This window comes from Gymnoscopelus microlampas, assembly GCF_963454915.1.
Source record: "Gymnoscopelus microlampas genome assembly, chromosome: 8".
Lineage (NCBI taxonomy): Eukaryota > Metazoa > Chordata > Actinopteri > Myctophiformes > Myctophidae > Gymnoscopelus > Gymnoscopelus microlampas.
This window is the reverse complement of record NC_139945.1, coordinates 31,700,282-31,725,560: the sequence shown is the minus strand read 5'-3', so window position 1 is coordinate 31,725,560 and position 25,279 is coordinate 31,700,282. Positions and strand designations below refer to the sequence as shown.

Below are 25,279 nucleotides of genomic sequence, written 5' to 3'. Positions count from 1 at the left end.
CGTAGGCTGACATCAACGTAGGCTATTTGAGAATATTTATCAGATGCATGAAGAGATTATTCTTCCTCACAGAGGCTGTATTGAGCGTGACAGACTCTTCTATCCTAACCCTAAACTCTCCAAAATGCTTGAGCGCAGGGATTGTTCTGCATTTCCAATCTGCTAGAGCTGCTCCGAAAATATCTGATAAGTCTTTGAAATGCCACCTAAATTGTGAGTGAAATATGAGTCTTTCAGATCGGCTCTGGGATCTTACATGCATGCAATGTGTGCCCGACCATTTCCATCTCCAGGCGTGCTCTTTGTAAACAGCCAAATGGAATGGATAGCGGGGGGTCTGAGGACACGCCATGCGGTTTTCCCATACACGTGTCTGGCACAATAGCAATTTTACGGATATTGCAAGTACACGCCCATCAGCCACACCTCCAGGCGCAAATAAGACAGTCATATGTGTAGTCATAATGTTTAACAGGTAAGGCTGCCGCACAATATCGTTTAGGGGCAGAGCCAGCTGCATTGTGCACAATCAAGGGATAGTGCCAAGAGATAGCGCCGGGCGTGTGAAGGAATTACATGACAACAAAAAGCATAATCTAGGGGACAGGGTGGGATGTCACAAGCAACTCTTAACAAAAAACTGCACATGAAGCCACAAACACAATAAAGTTCAGGTAGGCTATACATTACTTAAAGCTCAGACAAAAGGACAGGCAAGTCATCAAACCATGTAATGAGTCAGTGAGGCAAACATATCTGATGAGGGGTGGCCATTAGGTGAAGAACAAAACGATACAGAAATGCTTTTGTACCTGCAGCCATTGTACTACTAAACAAAGATAGCACAATATGATGCTTTGAGTGAGTGTGTGAGTGAGTTTATGCGTGTGTAAAAGCACTTCTTAGGAGTTCATACATTATGATACTCCAAATTTACCCTCAGGCACTAATAAATAAACCTTGACTTTGATCTCGCTTCTCTGTTTCTGTTTCCATTTGTAACTCAGATGCTTACGGGTCCATTTGGTTACATTTGTACAAATAAACACCCAGGATGTTGCTGTATAGATCTTCAAAGCCACTGCCTTAACTAAATATCTCTCTCTCTCTCTCTTCTCTGTTTCTGTGTGTTCCATAGGGAGAAGATGCCGTTCCACCATGTAACGGCAGGCCTGCTTTACAAGGGGAACTACCTGAGTCGCTCAATGTCTGACACTGACAGTGATGTGTTGGCCAGCATCTCAGTAGAGGAGCTAGATGGTGAGACACCCTGGGTTTGACCTTATAGTGAAAGTGAAAGACTGGGGCAATGTTGTTTGACATTATTGCTGGTTGACCTGGGGAATATGAAATTAGCTGGTGACTCCTCCTGCAAAGAGGAAAGGATTAATTGTTATTTCTTTATTTTGATATGGCTTAGTGATGTTTTATTGCAATTCACTACACAAGTGTACAGTGAACTGGCAAACATTGGTTTTGGTGCCACAGTGCACGCTAAATCACACATTTGTGGAAAGCACTATCTCTCAGGGCCACAAAGTTTCATATCATGTAGTTCCTTGTAAGAGAGGTGTTTCAGTCTAGTAGTAACTACTAAAAATCATTTAGATGTGTTCTCAGTGGATTATATATATTTTAAAAAAAAACATATCAATGTAACATGTAATACAATGGCTTGCTCTTTCACAAATAATCTCTGTGTCTCAGGTATGAAAAAGCAGTTTGGAGTGTACAGTATGCAGTATTTCAGAAACACCTATACCGGATAATTACAAATATCATAGGTTTGATAGCTCTTTCAGAACACAGGGGGGCCATCAGTGGTACTCTCAAATAAACCATGGTACTGCAAAAACACTCTGCAAACAAGCTGTGTCCTCATCTTCTGAGCCAACAAGCATTTAGGCCTTCCAAGTAGAGTTATGCGTTATTCTTAACAGTAGTAGAGTCATTTGCTGTGTGCTGGCTTCGTCTTTTTGTTTTGTCATGAGCCCATAGCTGATGCTGTGTTTATGAACCCTTTGTTATTAGCCTGTGTCTGAGAGTAATCACCTCAGCCTGTACAACACGAGGCAGATCGATACAGTCTATTGGAGTCAGCAGTGGTAGTGTCACAGAGACAGAGGGGTGAATGAACTAGAGGCACCCAGACTTAAATAATATTAATCCACCAATGCCACATTAAGCCGCTGCTAGGCAAATTGGCTGCAGTGTGCACCGTAATAGCCAGCTGCTCTATCAGCGTTGCTTGAGTTTTAATATGCATGGAGAGATTGGCACAGCATAAATTTCTCATTTGATTCCACAGAGAATTGATATGCTATGGTAAAATAAATGTGAAACCTGAGCAGGGGAAATGAAAGACCAGTGCTTCCCCAACTCCAACAATACCTTCAAAAGACAGTGAACTGTCCTTGTGCATGGCAAGCACAGTTGCGAAAAGCTGTACAACTATATAGTGCAATCACTATTGTGTATACATTATGTTTTATATCCCTAAAGCATGGTGTCTATTCAAAACCTATTGCAAGATTACGAAAAGCTGAATATATAGATTTTCTTTCATCTTATAACAGTGAAAACACACCACTGCATGTAATTTTAAATACCATGTGTCCATTTTTGTTCTCTAATACAGCTACACATAATGTAGTCTAGAGCTCTTCACAAGTGATGGACCCCAACCCTAATGGGCCCATGAAATTTGTTCAGAGACCCGATTGGTTCTGACATTTTTTCTAATGATGTAACCAAACCCGAATGGGACGAATGTGAAATTTTTTGATCCGATTTGTTCCGAGACATTACAGAACTGACCCCAACTGTTGGGTATGGATCTGACAAACCTAATAATTACAATTGCTATTAAAAATAACGTTCTACAAGTAGATGCCAGTTATAGGCTACTCCATAGCAGCCTACTATAAGAGACAGTTACATAAAATTGCATGTTGTCATTGTCACAAGTGCCAACCAACAGAACAGAAGTGCAGCGCGTCGACTGCACTTGGCAACCATTTTGCTTGTAGTTTTCTTTCAGTGAGCCAACACTCCCAACGCAAGTCAAATGAACTACACACCGGAAAACCGTCACTTTGTCGGCATCACCTACAGCCCCGCAAGATAATATTGGAAATGTATGTGTCTGACAGATCAGCATACTTTTCAGATGCGCTGACTACGACACGTCTGACGCAGTTGTCTGACCAGAGCTTTACGCTGTCTCAAGTTACTGTACTCAGCCAGCTGGCAGCCTGGCACGCTTGCGCAGCTCAGCTTTTTTTCCTTGTATATTGCACAGCAGTAATCTGATCCTAGGTCAGCCTAATCATAATGCACTTCATGCTTTTCTCTCCTTATTATCAGTGCTGAGTATGGGTCCTTTTATCCTCTTGGGTATTACACATAATGATAAACAATTTTGGGAACCGAGGCCATAGAATCTGGACCTGAACATGTACGGTCTCGGGCATTGTCAGTACAGGTAGCCCTGTGAAGACTTCTACTCTTGCCTATATTAGTGCACATTCAACAATTCTGCCTCACACTATTTACAGAGGCAGTTTGTTTGTTTGTTTGTTTGTTTATTAAGGATCCCCATTAGTCTACACCTTAGTGGAGACTATTCTTCCTGGGGTCCACGATATTTGTAGCCTGGTAAACCCTCCCTCCGGAAATCTCATTTCCATTTGATTCCAGGAGTGAGTCTGGCATGGTCGCCCATTGTGGGGGTTTCTAGTGGAATTACCAGCTAACCGAGCCTATCAGCGTCGTCGCTCATCGTTCTGTGATTGACAGCGACAGTTGGCCAATCAGGTGGCGAGTACGAATGGGACTGAGTGCAGCCGACAAAAATGGAATGATCCGCCATTGTTTCTGTGGCCAGTTACACTTTTTACTTTCGGTTTTAAAACGCTTTCAAGATATCTTTTAAGATATCGTTTGGATAGAATTTAGTTGTTTAACTTCATATACTGTATGTGGTCAATTAATCATGACAGAGCCTATTTAAAAATACAAATTTAGAGAACCGGGAGGGACGGGCAGTGCCACGCATGTATCCGAATAAGGCAACCTATTTTGGGCAAGGCCGTCTCAAAAGTCCCGTTGCGTCACATTAGTCTGGAGGTCTGCTGATTGGCTGGAGGAGAACAACGATCATTGGCTGAAGGGGTTGTCAGTCAACGGTATTACTCCCGCCCAACTCCAGCCCACAGCCAATATTGCAGAATGGGCGATCATGCCAGACTCACTCCTGAAATCAAATGGAAATGAGATTTCCGGAGGGAGGGTTTACCAAGCTACTATATTTGTGCAGAGCAATTAAGAATTAAGCCATCGCTACAGCGAGCCGAGCTGTCACATGGCTGACAGTGTGGAATCAGTCAATTAGTGCACTTTGTTAAACCCTACCAGAAACAGGCAATTGTTACCTATAAGAGTCTTAGGTAATGCATGGTCAATGCCAAAGTCTATATCTATATCGAAGTGAAGCACTCAAGTACAGTAGTTGTGTCTTTCTATGGATTTGTTGTAGTCTGCCATTGATCAGAGAGAAGCGTAAGCGTAGCAACGGGGCAGTAATTTATCAATGCAAGGCACAATGCTGGCAACGTTTTGGTCCTTAAGGAGTTGTTGCAAGGGAAGCATCCAGTCTGGATATTGAGATGTACTGTAATGTGCCATCAAAACCATATAGTCTGTCAGGTACAGGGGCCGGTTCATACAAGGTGGCAAAGGTTCGCTGGCATCATTTGAAAGGTTTATGTATAGGCATTGTTTATTTCCATGCACAGTAGCCCCAGAGAACTAGACTTCCTCAAAATACTTTTATGAAAAAATCTGAAATGTTGACCAATTGGTACCAACATAATGTAATGTATGAATTGTAATTTGATACAAAATTCCACAACTGTAAAATAAATCACAAAATACTTGAGGATGATACTATTAGAGGGGGCGTCGCCCCTCACCTGGACTATCCGGCCCCCTCAGTCAAGATGATCCATGAAAATTATTTTTATTAAATTAGAATAATAATAGCCTAACACAATCACAACACCAAAGTGTGTTGGATTGGTTTTCTAGTGATAATAGGTTATTGCAGTACAGCAGGGTATTATGGCATGTATTCCATATAGCCATATCTGAACACCTTGCTTGCTTTTCCTGATCAATTTAGAACAATGAGCAATATGAAAACGACAGTCTCAGGATTAACCATTTACCATTTATTGCAATGTTATTGCATTCAGAATGGCGGTGTGACTGTGCTCCTGTGATATTAAAGATTACCTGCGCAAGCATGACATAGAATCTGAGATCACAAACCCCCCGAAGCAGAGCCTAAAATACAGTTATTACAGTACATGAACATAACATTGAACCTTTCAATGCATACAGGTAGTTGCACATATCACAGTACAATCCACAGAATCATCCATTATGGAAACTAAATGCCACAGGGAGGAGCCTGGGGTGGTGGAGGGAGTTTGAACACTGACAGCTGCAGAACGTAGCTGACAATGTTGAGAATGTAGAGTGAACAGAGATGTTGGTCTGCTTAAAAATACCGCCTGAGTTGCACTGTGGGAATGAGGGCGTGTGTGAGTTAGCTGAGTTAATGAGAACGAAGAGAGGTTGAACGTGGAGATACAGACTGACTAGTGGGTGTATGTATGAATTAACTTGTTAGCGAATGAATGGGGGGGGGGGGGGGGGGGTCCGGGGGAGAGTGAGCTAACAGTGTACACCTCCTTCCTTCTGTGCCTACCTGAACTATCGCTATGCTGGATCTATTTGATACATGGCCTCATCATTTATTATCTATTCAGTATAAGTTATAGTATTTAGGCCTTATATTTTCTTATTTTATTCCATACTGTACTAGGGATAAGTTTGTGCACAGCAGCACGACAGGTGAACACAATTAACTTCAACAAGGGAATTTGAGCCTGTTTTGTGCACCAAAAGTTGCCGTTCTACAAGCTCAGGCCCAGGAATTATGTGGGCATGTAAGTGAACATGAAGTTAAATGTGGAATAATGCTTTTTGTGCACATTCATTCATTGAGACACTGAGTTCAGTGAGATATGCACAAATCCTTCCAACGTTTTCTTTTTAGAAAACTAGGGTGAAAAGTATGACTCTAGTCTACCAATGCCAAACAGCTTATTCTGCTGTTGCTCTTGACTCTTGTCTTGAGCTTCCTACCCCAGGTGCCCCCAGGAGCTCATGGTACTTGGGTGTACATTGGGTACATGAGGTACATGGGTTACATGGGGTACAGTACATGGTGTACATGGGGGGCTCTGCGTCTCACCATAGGATCCCACTCTTAACAGACCTACAAGGGTACCTTGGGTACCCCATGACATTTTGGAAACATTTCAATCTGGTTTCTTGACACTCAAACCAAAATTCAATAGACCTTTATTTTCAAATTAGAAGTGAAAATGAAACTTTCACATCAATTTGAAATTACTGACTGTCCAGGCACCCCACTATAATCCATCCCTAGGTTTTGCCCCTATTCTTTGTGGATCACAGTAACACCTGAGCACTTATGGCTCCGACTTTTGTACACTTAATTATTGTTCCTTTGTAGCGTTGAACTGAGACTTATTCTTTAAAGGGATTCTAGGTAACTTTAAGCCTAAATTAAAACATATTTATATATATATATATTTTGCATTTTTTTTCCCTCTATCAGCCACTATGATGCTGGGGTGTTTTCCTGCATTGAAACACAGTCTTTCTGAAATCCGTATTTTCCCTACTATTTATGTTTTGACATTCAGGTATCCGGCTCTGTCCGGGACGTAAATGAAACGTCCATGCGTGTCCGTGTCGGTGTGAACTGTCCTATCAGCGTCCTCGCTCAGTGTTCTGTGATTGACAGTGAAGGTTGGCCAATCAGGTGGCGAGTTCAAGTGAAACCGAATGGAACCGAGTCCAGCCTGAGTGCACCCGACGAAAAACGAGCGGCAGCCATCTTGTCTGTCGCTATTTTTTGTTTCGGTTTAAAACTTTAAAACGCTCTCAACTAAATTTTTTGAGGCACGGAATTTACTTTTAAGATATCGTTTGGATAGAATTTAGTTGTTTAACTTCATATATGTGGTCAATTAATCATAACAGAGCCTATTTTTTAAAAAAATCAGAGAAGCCCGGCAGGGGTGGGCAGTGACACGCATTGTATCCGAATAAAGCAACCTATTTTCGGCATGGCCCTTTCAGAAGTCCCCCCTGCGTCACTTGTCTGGTGGTCGGGGAAACGAACTGCTGATGAGGAGGGGGGGGGTGGGGGGGGTGGAGTGGAGTGGAGGGGCGGTGTTTGACAACAGTTTTTTTCTTTTTTTGATCTCTGAAGTTGCCTAGAATCCCTTTAAGCTTCAGTTTGGGAACTTGAAGCTTGTTCTTTGGATGCACTTGTTATGTCACTGAGGTTGTGGATTTACAGCTGATATTTAAAATGACAGGTGGTGTGATGCCTGCTAGGTGGTTCCTCTATGATTAATTTGTCTGAGTGCCATGCATGTTGAAGTTGTTGTCGGGCTAAGTGGCCATGACAGGCTTCTTCTCTGCTGATTCTGAGCCCTGTTGCAACAGTACATCGGCAAGGTCAGACAGGATGTGGACACAAATGGATTACATAATGCAGGCACCACACATTCACGCATGCACACATACCGTACACAATTACGCAAATACACAATAAAGACAAACAGTCAGCACCATTAACAAATGATAGCATGCCACTCACGTGATGAAGTTATTCAGAGCCACTAGTTTAGGATGCTGTCCCCTCATAGTGGAACAGTGCATACTTTTATCATTTCTGTTTTTCACCCTTTCAGACCGATTACGCATCTGTGTCATTTTTAAGATTTCTTTGGGGCTATTCAAAAATCTACAAAGCAGATCTACTAGCTTGTAGATCCAGAGTGCCGCGCTATGAGCTTGTAGATCTGCTTTTTTTATTTTTATTGATAAAATGTGTGCGAAGCTTTGAATATCTTTTTTTTTCTGTAGCGCACATTTTCTGGGGGGGGGGGGGGGGGTCCGGGCCAAAATTCATATAATTGTGGGTGGTCCTTGACATGAAATAGTTTGAGAACCACTGATTCTAGCAACATTATTTTTTTTTTAAACTAGGATTTAGAAGACATTTGTAGAATCCCCCAGAAGCAAAGATTTGAGTTAAAAATGTTGCTTTAAAAATAAATAAATACATATATTGAAAGATTCGCTCAAATTTTCACGATTAAAAAAAAATAGCAGATCTACAAGCTCGTAGTGCGGCACTTGGTGCCATGCTATGAGCTTGTATATCTGCTATTTTGGAATAGAAGTTCAAAAATAATGCTTTTTTGCTCAAATGAAAAAGTGACACAGATGCGTTCCAGGTCTTAATGGGTTAAGGCGGCTCTAGATACTAGATAGTGAAGTATTTGTGCAGAACTGGAGACATGAATATAAAAACCTGTTCTAAATGGTATTTTGTTCTATTCCAACAAGCCCCATGCATTGGAAAGTGCTGCACAAAGGCCTGACTCAGTGATATATTTATTCATGTGAAGCAAATTTCTATGTACAAAAATAAATCCTTATGCCTTTGATGTGTCCATGTTCCTTCGTTAGTTGTTTGTGCATCTCTGTGTGTGTGCATTCGTGTGCATTTATTTATGTGTGCACATTATGAATGTGTGCTTACTGTATGTCTGTGTGCAATACATGCATGTGTAGCTCATGCATGTTTGCATGAAGTGTCTGTTTATTGACATCATGCTGACAAAATGGGTACCTCCAGAGAAAAGTTGCGTATTGTTATGAATGATAGATGTATTTGTAAGGGCTCAAGCAGCTACAGGGGAAATGCTTTTTTTGTGGCAGGTCATATGGCATTTCCTGTAACATCTGTGAGATTAGCCAGCCAAAAGTTCCAATTTTATTAGTCAGTCCGGAAGAAATATTTTGCATTATGAACTTTATTGTACATAAGTTGGGTTGAAATGTGCCACTTGAAAGCCTGGTTTGGGATAGAGGATTCTGATTGGTTGATGTGACTGGCAGAACAGCTGGGTATCTTTAATTCCACTACACAAACAATGGAACAGTGTCAACCAAAGTTCTTCTGTTTTGGTACATATCCACTGAAAGTGATTTGCACATCAGTGCGTTTTCCACATGACTACACAAAGTATAATATGACTGACCATTTATCGCTCAATGGATTTAACTTCACGGTAGTGCACTGCCCTATTTATGACTCTAAAATAAAATTCTTAAAAACCCTGCCCCCATTAGCAGTCCACAGAACAAGTCATTCCACTTCCACCGTCCCTAAAATTATTGAACACTCAACATTGTGTTCAGGCGTGCCAAGCAATCACAGCATTCTTTAGAGACATTCTACTTTCAACAAATTACAAAAATGACATTCTGACTGGGATACCGTTTTACAACGCTCTTTTATTTGTAAATCTGTGTATATAAACATACAGTATAATATCGAATCTCTTAATTACACCAACCTTAGTCATGTGAAGCAATTTGTTTTTTTTTAACTATTCATCAGCTATGTTTAGAAACAAGCTGTGGCAGTCTAGAATGTCTGTCCTGTCCGCCTCGAGATAAAAGATAAACATTTTTTGACTTAGGATACATTCCTAAGCCAATAATTTGCTGACCGGCAGCGGTTCCGCTGGCCATAAAATTATTGGCTTGGGATTGCGACAAAAACTAAAAAATATCCATGGGGGTCTCCATGGGGTGACTAATCAATAGAAAAACATATTTTTGGGGGGTGAACTATCCCTTTAAGATCGTTTTCCAAATATATACGTATATATTTTTTTTTTACATTTTTGACCTAATAGACAATTTTACATCGAGGTGCCCACTCCTCCTTAGTGCCCACTCTTCCTGTTACCGCCCCTCGACCTCAATGGAAGACGGTAAGGCCACCGTTGGATGTGCCTCGCCAGCCCGGATCCAATGAGCCGCCCCCGTCCTGGTACGACCCACTGTTCATCAAGTGAAAACCCAATCGTAAAAGTTGACTGGCAGTCAATGACTGCTATTTAGATATTATTATATCACTACATAATCTTATATCATTGACCTATATGGAGTTATATCCACAATGATAGGATGATGATAAAAGCTTACAACAACAGATAGCACGCATTTCTCACCTTCTTTCCTCAAAACTGATCGTGCAAGTCCATCCCAGTAAAAAATCCTCTTGCTGCTGCATCCCATTCTCTCTCTCTCTCTCTCTCTCTCAGCACTTGCCTCTCTGTAGACACATTTATGAAATATGCATTAGGGAAGAACAAAAGAGCATGTCAACCTTTTTCACTGATGACATTACACTGATAATGTGCAGAACAGCCAGGGAACCAATTGCTTATGTGCAATTCACAGTGCAGTGTTTGAAGAACGTTTGTAATTGTATAGGCAAAGGACACAGTGTGAGAAGGTAAAGCAGTAGATCAAAGTCCTCAGAATATTGCAAAAGGAAGAACATTTTCTTACAGAATATTTTAATATTTTATATAAGACATTCAAGGGATATTGACTTGTGTGTTTCACACATATTCTACTCACATACCAAGCCAGCCTGACTGTCTCTCAGCAGCTTTGATTAGGAGTGCCAAGGTTTCTTTTTTATATTCAAGTTTTTTTTTATAGTAATACTTAATATGATTTACTATAACTTGCCATTATAAAATAAAAAGTTATGCAAATTGGTCTTACGTTTGATACAATTCCCAGATTACCAAGTCTTGTGAAATCTACTTCAACTTCAGGTAGAAGCATTATCCTGAGTGTAAATGTAACTCTGAATGTTTAAAAATGCATCTGTAAGGGTCCATTTGTTCACTTTCACAGTTAAATTAACAATCAGGTGCAATTTCTGTGCAGTTATAGTACATCAGTCTGGAGTTGATGTGAATGATCAAAATGATCATATAGACTTCTTAGGGTCGATTGAATTAATTCCACTTCAGAAGATGTTCCCCATCCTAGCATAATTCATCAGAACCCTTCACTCTGTTAAACTGTTATGGTACAATTTTATTAAAAGCCACGTCAAAATCTCAAGGCACACCTGTATTCATACCCCTGGAACTATTGCCAAAGAAAAAGTTGAACCACTTAAGCCCTATTACATAGTACTTTTTAGTGTACCTCGGCTCACCATTTGGGAACCACAGATCTAAACCACACTACACCTCTTTCAGACACATTTTCTTTACTTTGAAAGTGTTCCATATGCAGGGTTCGACATACTGATCTACAGATTCACAAGTGAGCTTGGACATCGGCTATTTTTTGCTCGTTGTCATACACAAACTTTATAGGGCTTAAGAGGTTGAGAAAATATCAGGCTACCTTTTTGTTGTTATTTTGATCAAACCCTGCCTATAATATTTAGGCCTTCGAATTGCAGAAAGAAAGACGTTTAAACACAGGCAAGGGAATGAAGAAAGGAGACAGACGGAGGAATAGGACGATGTGGGAGAGTGTGAAAGAGAGCAAGGCTGCAGAAGCGACAGCGTCTGTGACAGTCGGTGAAGAAGAAGAAATGATGTGTGGAATTGATCTTGTTAACTTGAGGCAGTGGTGCGAGACCAATCACATAACGCACCGCCCGAAGCTGGGTCACACAGAGAGAGGGAGAGAGAGAGGGATTTTGAAAGGTAGGGCTGGAAGAAGGAAGGGAGAAAAGGAGGGAATGATGGGTTGGGGGGGAAAAAAAGAAAATGGGGAGGGAGAGGGACATGATGAAACAAGAAAGAATGACATAGATGTCATGATGGACAGCGCAGGACCCCCCCCCCCCAAAAAAAAAAGAAAATAGTTTTGGGGGTACAAAAGCATGGGATGAAAAAAAAAAAAAAAAAAAAAAAAGGAGGTCCGCGGTCGTCCCCCCCCCTTAGGGGTCCCTGGAGACCCTTGGGGGTCCCTGGGGGTGACCTACAGACACGGCGAAGGAAAACTGTAAAGCCACAGCCATGCGATGTTGCACATGAACTCTGCAGCCGCACTGAGCAGAGATGCTCATAGGCCTGCGTCCTGCGTCGCTGACGCACAATATTGTGAAAGGACGCATTCATGACACCGTCGTGCCGTCGTGGCGTCGCACTAGAGTTGTCACCAACAACAGAGAAAAATATAAAAACCAGAAAAAGTGCTCCTCGGAGCACAGGTCTCCGCCAGGTCAGGTAGGTTATTGTGGGCCAGCAATTTTCGGAATTCGCCAATCAGGATGGAATATAAAAAATTTGACAGATCCATCTTGATCACTTGACTATAGAGATCATGTGTACTGATTTGCATGTTTGGACAAAATTAAAAGTAATATAAAAAAGAAACATCTGCCTCCTGGTGGCGCTATAATAGGGCAATGTTAAAAGGGTGGCGTTTGTTCTTCAACGTAGTGCAAATGTGCGTGCAAAGTTCCACCACAATTGGACGCTGTGTTCATGATTTGCGGCATTTTGTTCAAAGCGGGCCACTCCTGCAAACTTTAGATGTCAATGTTAGCCAATCACGATGGAATATGAAATATCAAACAGATGCATCTTGATCACATGACTATAGAGATCATGTGTACCGATTTGCGTGAAATTTGGAAAAAATGTGAAGGCTTAATCTAAAAAAAAAAAAGTTTTACATAAGTCGGCCTCCTGGTGGCGCTATAAAAGGCTAATGTGAAAAATGCAGGGCAGATATTTTTCCTTGGCCTCTAGGGAGTATGTGTGCAAAGTTTCACGCAGATCGGTGCAGATAGTTAAAAACACAAATCTGCCTTTTATAGCGCCACCATGAGGCTGATTTGAACATTTTCAAATGGCATTTCTTCCTCGGCCTAGTGGGAACATGCGTGTTAAATTTCACATAAATCACAAGCTGCGTTCATGATTTGAGGCATTTAGTTCAAAATGGACCAATCCTGCAAACTTTGGAAGCCAACCTTAGCCAATCAGGATGGAATATGGAAAATCAGGCAGATCTGTGTTGATCACATGACTATAGAGATACTGTGCACCGATTTGCGTGATGTTTGGATAAAATCTGTAGGAGTACTGTCCAAAAATGTCTTTTGCACAAATCAGCCTCCTGGTGGCGCTATAAAAGGCCCATGTGAAAAATTTGGGGCAGAGGTTCTGCTCTGGCATCCAGGGAGTGTGTGTGCACAGTTTCACTGCGATCAAGCCAACGGTGCCAGAGATTAGCTGTTCACAGACACACGGACACACACACACACAGACACACGGACGGACAGGGGGTAAAACATACTCTCTCGCCATGCCTTCGGCCTGGCGGAGACAATAATTTGCGATAAAATTATTAGTGCACGATAAGTATCGGCCCGATAATTATCGGTTCGATATCAGGAATTATGACGTCATCACGATAAAACCGATAACATTAATAATAGCTCCGATAATATATAATATTTGTCAACTGTGATCTGCATGGACTCTCAGTTAGACACCGTTGTACTGGAGAAGTATAACTCTCGGTTAGACACCGTTGTACTGGAGAAGTATAACTCTCGGTTAGACACTGTTGTACTGGAGAAGTATAACTCTCGGTTAGACACCGTTGTACTGGAGAAGTATAACTCTCGGTTAGACACCGTTGTACTGGAGAAGTATAACTCTCGGTTAGACACCGTTGTAGTGTTGTGCTAGTGGTGTGCTAGTTACTGAAAACCAGTGACTAGTTACCATTACTAGTTACTTGTCATGTAAAAGTAACTCAGTTACTTTACTAGTTACTTACACCAAAAAGTAATGCGTTACTGTGAAAAGTAACTTTGAAGTTACTTTAAAAAAGAAAGGGCTCCCATTATTGCCCTTATAGCCTTCATTTCAGTACTGTTATTGCATTGGAGAATAATACAATCTGTTGATCAACTTGACATGCATTTGCATCACTGAACTCTGCTAAGCAATGTGGTCAATACCAGGGGTTACGATATAGGATTGTAACCTGCTGGTCCCAATGTCCGGAATGAATCAAATGTATCAGACATCTGATAAAAAATACCGGTCATAACTATATTTAAGCATTAATTACAATTAAGCAGGTGCGTAAATACAGCCTAACACTTAGGCCTACAGCATTATATTTTGGATTGAGCTATTTGAACATGAACCATGATGAACGAGTAATATACACATTTTATATACAGTAGCAGGGTCATCTTGCACAAATACATTAATTACCTACACTTGTGCCTGGCAATGTCCTTCTCACCCATTGACTTGCATGTTAAATGATGGCGTTTCCCCTTAAAAAATAATCGATCATTTCAGGAGCAAGAGCTTAAAAATCTATTCTAAATCTAGTCAACAAGGCCTGCAGTAGGCTATGCACTGGACAAATATGCATGACATTATTTCAATACACTAAAAACCAGTGGTGGAAAGTAACTAAGTACATTTACTCAAGTACTGTACTTATAAGTACAATTTTGAGGTATCTGTACTTTACTTGAGTATTTCCAATTTCCAATACTTTTACTACTACTCCACTACATCTCAGAGGCAACTATTGTACTTTTACTCCACTACATGTATTTGAAAACTTTAGTTACTAGTTACTTTTCAGATATAAATTATGATATAATGAAACATACATTAACCACTTTAACCCTATTTTATACCTAGCCGGTCTACAAGCTCACAACGCGTCGCATCGCGACCCGTTGTGAGCTTGAAGATCTGCTATTTTCAAATATTTAGTACTTTTACTTTTGGTACTTTAAGTGCATTTTGATGCCAATACTTTTGTACTTTTACTCAAGTAAATTTTGAATTCTGGACTTTTACTTGTAACAAGAGTATTTCTATATTGCAGTATTGGTACTTTTACTTAAGTAAAGAATTTGAGTACTTTTTCCACCACTGCTAAAAACATGGGAAATGTTAGAGGGAGTAATAGCCACGGATACACGACGGTCGACTGTCACGACCGTCATGGATGAACTTCAACCTAGTGTTTGCACTTTCTCCATTTATGACCCGTACATCTACATAAACGTTCATATTTCAAAGATAAAGTGCTTATCCCATGGCGACGGAGGTTACATGTATATATGGGCTCTCAAAAGTACCTGTATCATCCGTATTGTTCAATAAAAAGCATTTTAATCTGATCGGTGGCCATATGCTTTTAACAGAGTGACCCTATCGGTTGGTAGGTGTATTGCACTCGAATACATTATGAAAAAATGGCCACTAATCGGATTACAATGCTTTTCATTGAACAATAGTATAGTTCAGCTTGGGAAAAGCAGCCTTTAACGGGTTTGGGTACGTGGTTCATAATCACCATTGCGTTATCGTGGTTATCTCTCTCTCTCTCTCTCTCTCTCTCTCTCTCTCTCTCTCTCTCTCTCTCTCTCTCTCTCTCTCTGGACCTCACTGTCCATGAAAAGAATGTCGGGGACTCGGGGCTCCCGAAAATTATCTCGCAGAATCGCTGCTGCGCTGAAAATAGCAGATCTACAAGCTCACAACACGTAGTGATGGGACCTGTTGTGAGCTTGTAGATCTGCTATTTTCAAATAGCCAACGCAGCCATGCAGATCTGCAAGCCTAACCGAATGACTGTTAAAGCAGTTTGTTTAAATTACTTTATAAAATGTTATATTTTCACAGGGATTATTTATTAGTGTAGATATACATTTTGGAGTGGATATATGTGTCCAGATGCCTGTCAGACCGTCTGCTCCGCAGGTCTAGAATGGAATAAACGGGCGCAGCCAACGTCAACAATTGGTCTCGACCAGACGTGAGATCTCAGCGTAAAGTAGGATGAAGCCCACGTCAGGATATATTGATAAATGCCGAAAGGTGCGGTGATATCGCCGTACGTTCATTATTCGGGCTACACCGCGTTGATAAATGAGGGCCACTGTGCCTTAACTCCGCCAGACAGCTTTTTGTGTATTTACTATGAATATCGCCCCTATACTTAAGGCTGACAAATAACGTAATACACATCCATTCTCTCTCTACGTCCTGCGTGTCTGGAGGATGTTGGGTCTTTTGAGCAATTGAGCCAATGTGTATTCTCAGAATCCCATTTCACACTCGAGTGTGAAATGTGTCTGTCTGTGTCCCTCATTCACAGAACCGGTTTATTGACATAAGCGCACAATATAAACACCACACACATGTCCTGGCCTGAGTGGCCTCGTTCTCTTCATGTTTGATTCTTGAGACAGCAGAGAGGCAGCAATGGCACCAGCGTAAAAAAAAAAGTTTGTCCAGAGCAAACTCAGCGACGCGAGGACGCTTAAACGAACGGTCGCCTAAACCACTTTCAGGGCAAGCTGCTTCAGGCTGCAGCATCAGTCCTGCTTGGTAAAATAAAGGCTGAACTCAGTGGACATTGGACAATATTTTGCAATAGGCCTACTCGCGTATAAAGATTTCCCGCTTTCCAAACGGGAACTAGTTGCAGTTTGTATTCGATTCATGGAGGATGGAGGACTCATCAAAGAGCGGGCAGTGGAATTTATTGACACCGCGGATTTGACTGCACGGTGCATCACAAAGCGCTCCTAAAATAAACCTTTCCGAGCGCACTTTATGTACACTGCAATTCTCACTGGCTAAATGTAGTGCTTTGCACTCTGTAGCCTAACAAAGCATCCCTGGATATTAGCAATACATTGCCAGCTTTGTTTTTGTGTATCAAGTGGTCCCCCCCCCCTTTTTCTCTCTCATGTAGCCTACTGGTGCAGCGATATGCTTGTGGTTCAAGAAAGTACAAAATAAAAGTCTTTGAGTCGTTGTCATGGTTAATAATTTACCAATCATCTACCAACTATTGTAGGCTACCCGTGTCTAAGCTAAAACATAAACATGTAGGTCGCCTACATAGGCTACTTTGGTAAATAAATCTGGTTATTTGAAGAGGAGGTTATTCAACTCTCCAGCTGTCTATCTGCGACTCTCTCCCCCCGCCGCCCCTTGCGCTTCAACTACATGCAAAAAGGCCGTTCGCAGCTCGCGATGCTTAAATGAAGAAATGTGCACAGAAAATCATCTAAAACTATGCTAAATAAACCCCAAATAAAAATCAAAAATAAAAGCGGGGCTTTATTGTGGCTTAAATAGATTCAAGTCAACACTTATTAATGTTTTGGTGCATTCTATAATTTAATACAAAATTCTGATGCCTCCATAGTCTATAGTCTACATGTCTACTCAGTGGTGGAAAGTAACTAAGTACATTTACTAAAGTACTGTACTTGAGTACAGTTTTGAGGTATTTGTACTTTACTTGAGTATTTCCAATTTACAATACTTTTACTTCTACTCCACTACATCTCAGAGGCAAATATTGCACTTTTACTCTACATTTAGTTGAAAACTTTAGTTACTAGTTACTTTTCAGATATAAACTATGATATAATGAAATATACATTAACCACTTTAGCCCTATTTCATACCTATAGGCTATTTGAAAATAGCAGATCTACAAGCTCACAACGCGTCGCATCGCGACGCCTTGTGAGCTTGTAGATCGGCTATTTTCAAATATTTGTAGATCGGCTATTTTCAAATATTTAGTACTTTTACTTTTGGTACTTTAAGTACATTTTGATGCCAATACTTTTGTACTTTTACTCAAGTACATTTTTAATTCTGGACTTTTACTTGTAACGGAGTATTTTTATATTGCAGTATTGGTACTTTTACTTAAGTAAAGAATTTGAGTACTTTTTCCACCACTGTGTCTACTTCTCTGCAGTGCCTGAGTGCCTGTGACAACAGGCAGCCGTTCCAAATTTTTCGGAGCAAAGAGGGGGCGTCTCCCTGCATGAATCCAAGTTGCAGCAACCAATCGGTGTTTGGAGCAAAGAGGGGGCGTCTCCCTGCATGAATCCAAGTTGCAGCAACCAATCGGTGGCAACCAGACCCTTTTTTAGCAAGCCGGCCCACTTTTTCCCACAAACAGAGAGTCCCTGACCAAATCACGCCCCGTTACGCCCCTTTTTCGCCTAAGCCACCTCCTCTCTTTATAAGCCTGCAGAGGTTACATCCCACATACCTCAGACGCCTTTCATCTCTCTCCATAGAGGACAGCTCGCTTCGCTTGAGCTGTCCTAAAAATATGGAGGAAAGGACAAAATGCAGAGAATGTGTTTAAGGGCAGATGAATTGAAATAACATTGCTGTTGAAGGGGATGCAAATATGAGAGAGAGAGAGAGAGAGAGAGAGAGAGAGAGAGAGACTAATACAGACACATGGTGGTCCAGATGAACATGGATGCATCACACAAGCTTGAGAGAAAAAATTAAAGAGAGAATGTGTGCGTGCGTGCGCACGCGTGTGTGTGTCAAACTATCTACAGTACGTGCACGAGGAGTGAGCGTGTGCACTAAGTACACGTGTTGCGATGGGTGTGTGTGCATAATGAGCGTGCGCACGCGTGTGTGTGTCAAACTATCTACAGTATGTGCACGAGGAGTGAGCGTGTGCGTCTAAGAACACGTGTTGCGATGGGTGTGTGTGCATAATGAGCACAAGTGAGCGTGAATGCATGCATTCGTGTGCGTCAATGTGTGTGCGTGTGTGCGTGCAAGTGTGTGTTTTTCGTGCTTATGTGTGCAGTCTGTGCACATGAGATGGTGAGCTGAGGGTGTGTGTTTTGGTGTATTAATGGTTGCGTGTGTGAGTCCATGAGAGAGACTTTATGTTGTGTTTGTGTGAGATACATGATTATATTGGGAATTGAGATGCATGATTATTCCATTTGATACATTATTGTATTTCATTTCATTTCATTAGGATGTTGTTTACATTATTCTGTGAACTGTGGTTAAAGCGTGGCACATAAGATACATTTACTAAAGCTGTGAAACAGTTTATCATTCTGGGTATTGCATTTGGGACAGGCAATCTTTGGGCAGCTAAACACTCACTGTGCAAGGCACATGTTGGCCAGCAGGGGTCCTGTGTTCAGATTAGGACCAGAGTTGGCAACGAGTGGAAGTGTTGCTATAATGTGCCTTTGTCTGTATGTTTACAGGTGAGAAATGATGAGATAAAGTGTATAAAAGTGACAGTGAACATGTTAAATGAAGGTATAGACAGAGAAGAGTATCTGTGAAGCAAATGTGTGTGTGGAATGCACATTAGATGTCATTAGAAATGCTTACCTGTTATGATACCTACTGTGACCTGTAGTTGGGCTAAGAAGCTCATCTGTGGCCTGGAATGAATGAGATGTGAATGGTGTGTTGTGTAAAACGTTTTCATTATGGTTCTAGCAACCAGAGTAATGTAATGCAGCTGATATATTTCGTTTTGGGGAACACAAGTATTATTTTTGTAATGTGAGCTTTGATGCATTTACTAGATGTGATTATTTTGATACAGTACAAGAGAGGGATTTCTGTATACTGTTTACCAGTAAGAGTGAGAGTATTGACTGTTGTAGTGTCAGATGCAAATAAGAAGATGCACCTTATTGATATTATTGATATTGTGATATGATGCTGTTCAGATTAGGACCAGAGTTTGCAACAAGTGGAATGTTGCTCTAATGTGCCTTTGTCTATAGTGTAACGCTGGGGTACTATTACGCATGTGTGTCCCCGCAACGTCACAATATGTTTACAGAGATGAATAAACCACCTAAATTCCTGCACACTGGAAAATGATTATTTCTATCCAAGTGTGTAACATTTGTCTGTATACAGCAGGTGTCCATGTGAGTGTGTGTCTGTGAGCATGCACTTCAGCGTGTGTCTGTGGATGTGCACGTGTGCGTGTAGTCACATGTCGCTGTCAGGCAGAAACCTTGTATCTCCATATTTCAACTTTTTTCGCTATTTTCTAAAACATTTGAAAGTGAAGTGTGCTAAATATTGAACCAATGAAGAGTATTAACAAGACTAAATTGGAACACAGGTTCTGTTTTCTATTTCCTTTTCCTGAAAAAGAAGGATTTTGGACACACTGCCCGACAGTGACATATTGTTTAGTGAGTCTATGAGTGAGAGCGAGGTCGGAGGGGTGGTTCTGGTCGCTGAGTCGTTTTCCTGTCTGTGTTAATTGGCAGAGATCCGAGAGGCGTTTAGGGTGTTGGATCGTGATGGCAACGGGTTCATCTCCAAGCAGGAGCTGGGCATGGCCATGCGCTCTCTGGGTTACATGCCCAGTGAAGTGGAGCTGGCCATCATCATGCAGAGACTAGACATGGACGGTGAGTCAGGGACACATTGATGTGCACGCACACAAACGCACACACACACACACACACACACACACACCACGGATTAAAGCGAAATAAAATCTCACGACTGAAAATGTTTGTATGACCAAGTCCTAATGTGTGATTTGTGAAACATGAAAAGGAGCCCCCACACAAGTGCTGATTCCTAAACAATTAACACAATAAGTAAAATCATGATGTTTTAGTAATATTGTTCCTGCTGTTCTACATACTGTTAACCAGGTGAAGAAGTCAAAGTGAAATATCTGAGACTATTAAGATTTTATGAAAAATGCTTCTGAACATAATTGCTAGTTTGACCACTGCAAATGCTTGAAATAATAACAGAAAACAGTCAATCTACAAGCTCTCAATGCGTCACAGACACATTGTAGATTGGTTGTTTTTGCTGGGCAACATGCCGTTTTTGCTGGGCAACACGCCGACATAGAAGACATGCTGGCTTTTATGGAATCTAAATGGCAAATCAGTCGTGGCGACTGAGAACTTTAATCGACGCACACACACACACAGACGCGCGCGCACACGCACGCACGCACGCACGCACACACGCACGCACGCACACACGCACACCTATACAGCATAATGCTCACACCACATTGTGTTCATCGTATGCATGTACACACATGATGGGACATGCATTTACATAAAAAAGAAAATACATTAAGATCGGTGGTACATACAGTACAGTAAATGTGATTTCCCTTGCTCCCCTATGCAGATGCATGCAATATACTAATGCTCATATGCATAATCTATAAATCATAAATGCTTGAATGCAGCACTCACACCTGTTCCCTACGGTATGCCTCATCTATTTCACTTCACACACAAGTGTGATATAAGTGACAATGATCCCCATGCAAATATAAAATGGATACTTAAGCCTAAAAGTACTAAAGGGTGCGTTTCCTATTTACATACCCTTATAGACTGATAAAAAAAGCATTCTAAAGAATGTGACATACTCACATGCCCTAAGCCTACTTGGTGTTTGGGATTTGTCAGTTTAAAACAAACTACTTGTTAAGTCTAATAGACATAAGATAGCTAATAGGTTTGCTTAGCATATTGTTGCTGTCAGGTGGAAACGAGATCCAATGTAGTTATTATTTTGTCAAAAGCTCTTGTTAATACTTTTCATGGGTTCAATATTTATAAAACCCAGAGACATAACCACTTTCACTTTCAGTTTAAAAATGTTTCAAAAATAACAAAAATAGATTATCTACAAGCTCACCTGCGATGTGTTGTGAGCTTGTAGATCTGCTACTATTGTGCGACAATCTTGTACGATGAAGTAGGGCCTTTATTTACGGGGAAGAAAACCCATCAAAAGTTGAGATGGAAGGGTTGTTAGGTGAGTATATTACTCCGAAAGTAAAGAAACTGGGGTTACATACGTAACCTCTAGTTCTAAACCCCCCTGGGGCACTAAGTCACACGACCCTTACAGACCCGCACACCCTCGGCCCCAGGTCCCGCCCCACAGGCGAGACCCCGGCCTCACGGGCGCCCCAGCCCTCCGGGCATGGATGCGAGATAAGTACCAGAAGGAAAGACCCTGACAGACCACCCGGTCTGCCCCATTCAACTAATGGACAGACACAAGTCTATCCCATACCAAAATGAGGGGAAAACAGGGCCTCCTCCCCCGGGACCCAGCCCTATGCTGGTCCAGGGGGACCTAAGAGGAAGGAATAACCAGGAGATAAAGCAAGACCCCTAGGCCTGCTCATCCCTCCCCTGGCTAGAGGCAGCTGCTACACCTAGGACAGTGTGCGCCATTGACGACGCCGCCACGTCCAAGCTGTAGAAAACCGCAAAAGTCGACGGAGACGACTAGTTTGCAGCATATTTCTTGCATCGAGATCCCCTTGTAGAGGGCCCAAGATGCAGCCACGCCCCGAGTAGAGTGAGCCCTCAGTTCCACAGGAACTGGAGTGCCACTACTCACGTAGGCCAGCCTGATGGCCTCCACGAACCATCTGGACAGCGTCGGCTTAGCCACCGCCTTCCTCTGACCAGTCCGGCCAAAAGAGACAAAAAGCTGTGTCGACACACAGCCGGCCGCCGTCTTCGGCAGTAGAGCTTCAAAGCTCTTACTGAACAAAGACGGTGCAACGTCTATCCTCCGCCGAAGCGAAAGGAGGTGGATGGAAAACCACCAGCTCAACTGGGGCCCGGGCCACCATCCCGGTCTTAGATACAACCGCCAAGTTGGGTTTAAGCAGAACCCTCTTCGTCGTTCGAGAACCACATGCATCCCGAACTCACTGAGAGCACCTGCATGTCACTGACCCGTTTAGCTGTACACAGGGCCACCAAGAGGACTGACTTGAGACTCACGATCCTCAGATCCGTAGACTCTGACAGACCACCCGGTCTGCCCCTCTGTAGACGGGACCAAAACGCTCTTAATGGACGTTGAAGGTGAAAACCCAGCGACGTCAGGTGGGAAAAAAACGGCCACGTCCGCGTGAATAGAAACCCAGTCGGTTCTGATTCGTAGATAGTTCTCTGATAGCGCCCTTGCTCAGGAGAGAGAGAACCTCCACTCCCAGAGACATGGCTGCATTACCTTCCGCATGAGATAAACCACACTTTGTCTGACATAGGAGGTTATGCATAAAGGCACTTGGGAAATACCTCAGCACAAAACCAGTGTGTTGCTGTTGTTCAGGGGAGCTGAGCCGTACAACCACAGTGTGTTACTGCTGTACTGAGCCTGACCAGTACAAACGCAGTGTAACACTGATGTACCGGGATTGGCCACCGCGGTGTTGCATTAGCAGGGCTGGCTAGGTGCTGCACTAAAACAACTTGTGTTGTTGTTAGTGAGGCTAGTTAGCCGCTAAGTGAAACAACAGTAGCCTGACTGGGGGCTATGCTAGCATAGCAGCTATCAAGGCTAACTCACCACGAGCGTAGAAACGTTGATGTCTGTTTCCAAGGGAGCCGGTGATGTCGTCACGAGATCCAGCGGGCCCGGTCGTGCGGCGCCCGTTAGGGACCGTGGAAAGGGTAGCGGTGGTAGTTGGCCACCGTGGTGTTGTTTTAGCTGGGCTGGTAAGGTGCTGCACTAAAACAACGCTGTGTTGTTGTTAGTGAGGCTAGTTAGCCGCTAAGAGAAACAACAGTAGTCTAACTGGAGGCTATGTTACCATAGCAGCCATCATAGCTAGTCAATGCCTACTCACCACGAGCTAAGAAACGTTGATGTCCGTTTCCATGGGAACCGATGACGTCGTCACATGATCCAAAGGGCCCATATGCTTAGCGTGGCGCCCGCTGGAGACAGTGAAAGTACCAAAGGCCTGGTCGGGAGAGTCAGAAAAGTCACGTGACTGGTACACGAAAACATTCCACAACGTCAACATCCGGTTTGCCCAGCTGGGTTCGTGGGGGTGGTGGGGGCCGCTGACGTCACCGTTTCCAAGGGAACCGGTGACGCCGTTCGTGAGACATATTTTATTATTAGAAAGAATAATAACAAAATAAGCCGCGGGAGCGTGCTTAGCAGAAAGATTTAACGAAACTCCTGTTGGGGACACAAGTGACCCCGCTATGGGTTAAAGCTGGTTTTCGTGTAGATTTTTCTCCCCCGGTAGCGTGTTCTTGTGCGTGCACATTCGCGTAGCAGAGTGAAGTAAGAGGGCGTGGTATAGTTACACAAGGGGTTTTATACCTCTTCTGGACTGCCAGATCGCGTAACATGACCCTATCCAATCAGAATTGTCGTGGGAGTCAATGTGTGTAGTGCTCTGTGCATCGCCAGGGGGCGATGTTATCCCATAGTGAGTATATTAAGGAGAAAGGAAAAGAGAACTCACATTTCCTGCAATGCATGTGACTGGTGTGACTCTAAACCTGACTGATGTTGAAAGGTCACATATGTGAGAAGAATGTAATATGTGTACACGTGACACAGACATAAATAAATCACACAGCATTTCCACATTGCTCAATGCACTGAAACAAAACTCATGACCTTAACCCGACTCCATGTAAACCCAGGTCATTGAAAGAAATTGTGTTCATTCACACATGTAAATGCTTTAATTAAGCTGCCACTTTCAGCTGTCCATACACAGTAACTACAATATTATATTCAATATTATATTATGCAAACATCCCAGCTGGACTGGGCCAGTGCAAAGTGCTCCGGTCTTATGCTCCGGGCGGATCATATTTGCAGTAAAAAATGGACCTTGTGCTGTTAGAGTTTCACCTGTAAAGTTTGGTCTTCACTGAAACAAGAATTATAATAATAAAAATTCTGACCTTTGAAAGACGGTCTACATTGTCCACAGCAATTGTCCCTCTAACTATTCCACTATCTTGTCACATAATAAGCTCTGACCTTTATTTTCCTATTGTCAAGAGCAAGAAAACACAAACACAGCTATATCCCTGCTCTAAGCAGCAGCGCTTCAGGAGAACTACGTTTCTCAAAGTTAATTTACATTAATCCTGAACTGAAATGGGGAGGACAACGTGAAACCAACTTCACTGCGATATTAAGCATTGTTGGGGGAGACGGATTCCAGGTGAACTTGACTTGCATCTAAAGTGGTTTACTTTCAGCTTCTAGACGTCTACTCAAAGCAGTCAACTTCTTCAGTAGTCACTTTTTTCTTTTTATATTCACAGCCAGATAAATGTGGTCGTTTAGACATGGTGAATTTAAAATTACCTATTTCCATGGTCGTGACTGGGGCCCGGCTGTGGTGGCAGGCGGGGGAGGAGGCGGCTTCAGGTGCAGCGGGATTGGCACATTACTGGTGTTGCTGAATGTGATTGATTCAGCAATAGGCACATTTTTTAATAGTTGGACCACATTTTCACGCCCTTAGAGAGGACCCACATTCACTGCCTGTGAAAAAAAAACCTGCTGATCTCTATGATATACAGATTGGTTATCTGGGAATCTTCTCTGCTGTCAAGGCATTTCATCTGTGTGTTATTGAGCTCTGAATGCCCTTTGTGGAAAACTGT

General features: G+C 42.3%; 1 protein-coding gene across 2 annotated transcripts in view; it reads left to right on the top strand.

The window, feature by feature from the left end:
* Nucleotides 1-25,279, top strand: part of LOC311050179 (calcium-binding protein 8-like) — a gene marked incomplete at both ends in the record, with an annotated part of 88,008 nt that overhangs the window by 7,750 nt on the left and 54,979 nt on the right. For both annotated transcript variants that reach the window (XM_084064161.1, XM_084064160.1), the window contains 2 exons: nucleotides 1,139-1,260; nucleotides 20,108-20,251. In XM_084064161.1, coding sequence (XP_083920287.1) covers nucleotides 1,139-1,260; nucleotides 20,108-20,251 — 266 coding nt within the window. The remainder of the gene's footprint in view (nucleotides 1-1,138; nucleotides 1,261-20,107; nucleotides 20,252-25,279) is intronic.